Consider the following 6,943-nt stretch of genomic DNA (forward strand, 5'->3'; position numbering starts at 1 on the left):
TCCCTAGCACCGTAGCGTGGTAGTGAGCAACTTTCCCTTCTATCTCTTCGCGAAACGAAGCTTAGATCTAGATGAAACGGGGAGGTTTGTGTTTGACGGTTTTGAAATCCCTAACTCCGTTTTCGAATCTGAGAAGGAGGAAGGAGTTGGGAACTTGATCTTTCTCACCCACTAGCCTTGGGTTTCAATTCTCGAACTTAAAGGAAGCAAAGAAAAACGAAAATGGAGGAGGGAGGGATTTGAGCGCGTGAGACAGGGAGAGGAAAATGCTTTTCAGTTTTCTTTTGGTTTTCCTTTCTTCCTTTTTCCTTCCTTTCTATTTCCTTTTCTTTCTTTTTTTTCCTTCCTTTTTTCCTTTCCCTCCAAACATATATCCATTATATATATTTATATTTATATACATTAATTACTTTTAACAAATATCTCCAAATATCTAGATATTTATTAAAATTACCATTTCACCCATAAGGCATTAAATTCTCCGTAAAGGATTCACCGCACTTAATTTAATTTATTTATCGACGAGTAATTTTAATCGGCATTAAAATATCTTTTTGATCATATAAACTACAAAATATTAATAACTTTGGCTAAAAAGCCTCCGAGCCAAAATCCAAAATACACAAAAATACATAAAGTATACTTTAAAATTATGGGTCTTACAATGATAATACTCTTTGCTTTTTCAATCAGTTCCTCCTTTTAATGACTAGACATTGTTGCAGAAAAAGCTGATTCACCCTTCAACGTATTCACCAAACCTTGTTGTACCAGAACAACATGCATTTTTATCTTCCACACACCAAAGTCATTTGATCAATTGAACTTTTAAATATCAAACTTTGTGGTTCCAACCATTGTTGCTCCTTCTCACAAACGGCGCAATTGTTAAAACAATATTGGGATCTGCAATAAGAATTAACCCACAAAACAGAAAACTACCAATTACAAAACCATAAATTAAAATAGAGAAATGTTCCTCGTTTCAGTAGAAAACGGAGAACGTTTTTTACAAGAACTGAAAAACACATAAAACAGAGGACGTTGCTGAAAACGTAGAAACCGAAGAACATTGCTGAAAACGTAGAAAACAGAGAACGTTCAACATTCTCCTTTTTGCAGTTTAAAGAAATCAGTTTCTCACTAATAGTAAAATCAAAATAAAGAAAGAAAAGGGAAAAATAATACCAAGATTTGCATGTTCAGCCTCAATTAATGAGACCTATGTCACATGCAAACAAGCAAGACAATTCACTATTGAGATTTGAATTTTCAAGATTAAGCCACATCAAGATTAATGTTCTCTTCTTAGTATATGTCACTGTTGAGACTCAGCAATACTAGTTTTTTCTTCACAATCTCTTTTTTTTACTCTTCCTTATTCTCTCTTTGAATTTCTATGAATCTCATTTCATAAGCCTATCTCTCAATCAATATTTAGCTATTACAACAACCACTAGCTAAGGTAGTTTACAACTTTATTTATATGATTCAAAAGCAAACTAGCTCAACTAACTATAACTACCTTCGTCATAACCGAATAGGCCAAATTCTGTTATAACTAAAACTTAACCATAACTAAAACTAGTTACTTGATTTGAGGTATATATTCACACGCCTAAATACCCAAAAGCCCCAACTATTTTCAATGGATTGATGACTTTCTAAGGCTCCCATTTTATTTATAGGCAACATGTCTTATATATTAATTACCTAACTAACTAAACTCTTTGTAAACTATTAATCGAACATAAGCTTGAAATTGCTATTATGTGAGATAACAGACTTTAAGATTGCATTTGTATCCTTCTTAGATTGTTCCAAACTTTGTACCAATGTCACAATAAGAAATTTGAATTAAATTTTGCACAAAAAATAAAGAAAAGATGTGGCTTATTTGAAACACAAATCAACTTGTTACATTCTTATCAAATTGAAATACAATCATATTATAGCTTATCACTAAAATTTATCGTGCTGAAAGTGATCCACTAAACAACATTCGTAGAGTGACTTTATCGTTGATTGAATGATAATAGGTCCAATTGCATTTGAAATCAAAGAGTATGAAGGGAGCGTGCCTAGTTTGGTCTTGAGGCCACAATCCTGGACTAAGGTTTTCATATATTTATTTCCATGATTTCATTAATGTAGGTTGATTTACTCCTAATAATGTTGTTGATGATAGTTTGGTTAGGCATCCAACATTATTTTTGTAGATTTGCCACTTGGAACTGGTTTCTCATATGCAAAAAATATAACTGCTCATCGAAGCGACTGGAAATTAGTTCACCATACTCATCAGTTTCTTAGGAAGGTATATTCATTATGCTATTTATGATGTTACTATTATTGTTATATTTCCTGTCACACTTTTATTTTGTGATTATTGTTTACCTTATGAGAATCAGTATTCATTATGCTACAATTCATGTTACTATTGTCATATCGAGTTTAATTGTCACGAACTCTCAAAGTAGAAAATTGTACACTGTCAGCACATCGCAACTATTCATGGACATGATTTTAGAGTTAATTATGGTAAAAGTCAAACATCTCTAATGATCAACGATTGTGATTGACAGTCAATGTAAAAACTAAAAAATTTATGTTGACCATCTATATAAATTAAATTCTTGTCATATTTCCTATCACACTTTTGTTTACTTTAGGAGAATCGTTTCCGAACTATGGTTTAAAATAAGTTATGTTCTTTTGATCAATTTCTTATAAGGTGCAACATTTATTTGTATTTGTAGTGGTTGATTGATCACCCTGAATTTCTTTCAAATAAATTCTACATTGGAGCTGATTCATACTCTGGCATTCCTATCCCCGTTGTTGTTCAAGAGATTTCAAATGGCAAGAAATTTCAAGTTGCTCAATTTTTTTATATTCATTGTCCATGAGATGCTAATTTATTAGTAAGAGTTTGATTTTATAATATGAAGAATCGGAATTCAAATCTCATTCAAGATAGTTGTAAAATTACTATCAGTGCCACTGTTATTAACAATGATTTCCATTTTCTCATTTAAAAAAAACGACAATGAGGCTGAAAAGATTTTTAATCAATTTAATCCTTCTACTCTAATACATTGATTATTTGCATTCTTCTTTGAAAGTGAGCAAAGACAAAAAAATTAGCCGTATATTATTAGCTGATTGATATTTTTCCATTTCTTTGATTACCAGGAAATGAAAAAGGTCTCCAACCATTGATAAATCTCCAGGTTTCCAATCACAATTGTTTCTTCTACTAGATTACTACCGATGAAACAATTGTTTCCACGGATCTTGTTATATGCACTATGAAGTCTAAACCAATCTTAACATTTTTAGGGATATTTGCTGGGGAACCCCATAACAACACGAAATGAAAAAAATGATCAAATCCCATATGCTCACGGAATGGGACTCATATCTGATGAACTCTACGCGGTAATATTAATATGAATTTAATTTGTATATACAAATAATGTAAATGTATACAGTCACATCTTTGTTGGAATTAATTTAATTAATCAATACAACATATGCTCATGTAAAAGATTATAACTATAATTATACTATATTGCGTAAGCCAACTAAATATAACTAAATATAGAGCATGCGTATAACTTATGATGTTAGGAATACCTAGAAATATGGCTTTTCTCTCTCTAGTAATCCTCTATTGACCTGTAGTTCATTCAATCGTTCTTAATTCCTACCTCAACTGACAAAACATCAATATTGTTAAGTTGGACATCGGATTCGAAACTGAAACCTCACAGTTATTGTGAATTTCTGGTGGTAATTATAACATCTAATCTATGGACAAAACACCCAATTGTTGTGCAATTATATTTAATTAATGAAGTTATGCTTAATGATCTACCATTATCTATTGACAGTCACTACAGAGAAATTGCAAAGGAGAGTATATTGATGTGGATTCCAAAAATGAGTTGTGTTTAAGAGATGTCCAGTACTTTCAAGAGGCAAGTAATACATTATCTCATTTTTATCATGACAATCCCTTCGGTTCTCTCTTGTTACCAACTCAACTAAGGTCTTTCTTACTGACTTTTCGTAAAAAAATCACTTTTTTTAAATAAAATAATCATTTTTATTTGTTTGATATAGTTTTTAAATTATTGAATGTTAAAATCACTATTTTTTGAATCTGTAACAAAGGGGCCAAAATCACTTTGTTTGATATATAATTATCCTATTATTTTGTATCTTCAGTGCCTTTCAGGAATTGATACTCACAACATTTTGAATCGCTTATGTGAAGATGATGAGCATTTGTGGAGAAGATATTTAATTCAAGACATGAAGACATTTAGTTCTCATCTCAAAGTGCCTGAATTAAACTGCCCAGTAACTTTTTATTTAAATATAATTTTAGTTCCTACAATTGTGACGTTTTTTTATTTTAATCTATATTTTGTTTTCAAATAATCTCTGCAAATTCAAAAGCTGTTGTTTTTAGTTGCTGATATTAGGTGGTGTAATTTTATAGGGTCATATATGATGTTAGAAACTAAAAGCAATAATTTTTGAATATGTAAATACTACATACAAACAATAAAACTAACATGGATTAAGATGCTATAATTTTAGAGACTAAAATTATATTTAAACTTTATTTTTCATAACTTGTCTAATTTGAAGCTTAACACATAATTTTGGCTTAATTGCACTTTTGGTCTTTTTATTTTAGCTGAATCACGAAAATAATCCTCTTACTTTATTTCTCCCTAGTTTTAATCTCAAACATAACTTTTGTCCAAAACTTGATGAAATGTTATTTTTTTGTACTTATTTAAGCCACACCATGCCTCAAGATCTCGTGGTGCAACAATTATACTTGAAATCTATGATCATAAATGGTTTGGTGTGGCTTAAAAAAAATGACATTTCATGAAATTTTTTACCAAAATTCTGTTTGGAAAACCAAAATGGGGAAACTACTTTCGTGATTCAGCTAAAATAGGGGGACCAAAACTGCAATTAAATCCATAATTTTAGTCCATAATATTTCAAATTTGTTATTCTCAATTTTGATTATGTTGTAGAATTATGGTGCTTACCTTGCCGCTAAATGGGCTAATGACGAGCATGTTCGCAAGTCGTTGCATATTCGAGAGGTTTGATACAATCAACATGTAAACTCATTATATCTAGTTATTTTGTAATGCTTCATCACAAATGAAATACAAATGTTACATTACAAATATTTTTATATTTGAGTCGAATGAGTATTAATGTACATAGTTTTGAACACTGCAGGGAACCATTGGGAAGTGGGAACGCTGTTACACTAGTGATTTCGAGGAAAATATCCCGAGTAGTGTGGAGTTTCATGTAAACCTAAGCATAAAAGGATACCGCTCTTTGATATACAGGTAAAGATTTTCTTTTTAACATATTGCATGGTTTTAAATTATGGTCTATATAACAGTTATGTTGTAAATCTAGTTATGTCGTAAATTTTTATATTGCGGACAATTGCAACATAAAATACGGGTGTGATGTGATGTATTTGCAGAAATTTTGAAATCCACAATATTGCAGTTGCAATTAAGGTTGCAAATCACAATTCAAAACCATAATGTAGTGTGTGTTTCTTTTAAAACTGGTGTACTTACCATTTACATGTTTTTCTTTGATTTGACTCCACTAAAATTTACAATTTTCTTTAGAAGGTGAAGTAATCTTAGCTGGAATAGACCTAGAGTATCCAAGTTTGAAATTGACTAGAATAATATTTGGCTAAATGTTACTTACTCCAACTAAGAACTATTGACACCTTTTCTCTACGAATTGAATGGTTAAGACCAGAAAACTGTTAATAAGAAAATCAATTTTTAATATAACAATACACTCATGATTTATTATGCACACGATAGTAACATCAACAATGACATTTTCATCATTATGCACATGCTAGCAGCGAAATTTTAATGTAAACTCCTGTGCTGATGCAGTGGGGATCATGATATTGTTGTACCTTTCACGTCTACTCAAGCATGGATAAGGGCTCTCAACTATTCTATTGTGGATGATTGGAGAGCATGGCTTGTAAATGGTCAAGTGGGAGGGTAACCATGAAATTTAAATATAATAGTATTACTCTTTCAGGAATAAAATTTAGCAAAAAAGTTTATGTATATTAACTTTTTATCCGTTAAAATCAAGTTAATAAGGCTCAATTAGACTCATTTGATCTTAACATGTATGTTAATCTTAACCAATAAATTGTCGTGTGTACAGATATACAAGGACTTATTCGAATCAAATGACGTTCGCAACTGTAAAGGTAAAGCAATTACAAATTAAATCACAAGTACTCTTTTGTTCTTCTAAGAAAAAAAAAACTCAATTTGGTGAAATACTTGAGATTGTGCAAATTCACTATATCAATTTTTTGTGTGTAATTAATTGCAGGGTTCAGGACATACGGCTCCTGAGAATACTCCTGAGCAATGTTTTGCTATGTTCACTAGGTGGATATCTCATTTGTCTTTGTAATCAATTATAGTGGTGACTGAATCGTTGTAAGTAATAATTAAAACGGTAGTACCGAGTGTTGAACTCAAGGATTATATTTTACTATCGAATTATGTTTAATTATTAAAATTGAACAAAAAGTTTCCGAATAAATGGAAATAATATTTAAAATTAACAAGAGTAATAGAATTGAACTTTTATAATAAGAAAATTGTTAGGGATGAGTTTCAATTCGAGTCCAACCTTGGTTTCTAATTTGATCATAGTTACTAAATTCCTTTATTGAATTATTACCGAATTTTCATTATTATTCTCGCTTCAAGCGCACAACATCTTATGTTTGGCGCTTAGTGTATTTGTCTCTTGTTTTGAGTCTGATTTTGGTTCTGGTATCTTCATGAAAGTTGTAGCTATGAATCTTAGCTTTCATTTGTAATTAGTT

At 30.7% G+C, this 6,943-nt stretch overlaps 1 protein-coding gene across 2 annotated transcripts in view; it reads left to right on the top strand.

Annotated features, from left to right (window-relative positions):
* The window catches only part of LOC101489005 (serine carboxypeptidase-like 11), a 22,526-nt gene extending 15,854 nt beyond the window's left edge, over nucleotides 1-6,672 (top strand). The window contains exons 3-14 of one of the 2 annotated variants that reach the window (XM_012717480.3): nucleotides 2,040-2,116; nucleotides 2,198-2,317; nucleotides 2,760-2,862; nucleotides 3,196-3,233; nucleotides 3,343-3,441; nucleotides 3,897-3,983; nucleotides 4,234-4,368; nucleotides 5,067-5,138; nucleotides 5,281-5,396; nucleotides 5,979-6,092; nucleotides 6,265-6,310; nucleotides 6,439-6,672. In XM_012717480.3, coding sequence (XP_012572934.1) covers nucleotides 2,040-2,116; nucleotides 2,198-2,317; nucleotides 2,760-2,862; nucleotides 3,196-3,233; nucleotides 3,343-3,441; nucleotides 3,897-3,983; nucleotides 4,234-4,368; nucleotides 5,067-5,138; nucleotides 5,281-5,396; nucleotides 5,979-6,092; nucleotides 6,265-6,310; nucleotides 6,439-6,522 — 1,091 coding nt within the window. In that variant the 3' untranslated portion in view covers nucleotides 6,523-6,672. The remainder of the gene's footprint in view (nucleotides 1-2,039; nucleotides 2,117-2,197; nucleotides 2,318-2,759; nucleotides 2,863-3,195; nucleotides 3,234-3,342; nucleotides 3,442-3,896; nucleotides 3,984-4,233; nucleotides 4,369-5,066; nucleotides 5,139-5,280; nucleotides 5,397-5,978; nucleotides 6,093-6,264; nucleotides 6,311-6,438) is intronic. The other variant, XM_073369733.1, reaches the window with a different exon arrangement.
* The last annotated feature ends 271 nt before the right edge of the window (nucleotides 6,673-6,943 follow it).

This window comes from Cicer arietinum, chromosome 6, assembly GCF_000331145.2.
Source record: "Cicer arietinum cultivar CDC Frontier isolate Library 1 chromosome 6, Cicar.CDCFrontier_v2.0, whole genome shotgun sequence".
NCBI classification, from domain to species: domain Eukaryota; kingdom Viridiplantae; phylum Streptophyta; class Magnoliopsida; order Fabales; family Fabaceae; genus Cicer; species Cicer arietinum.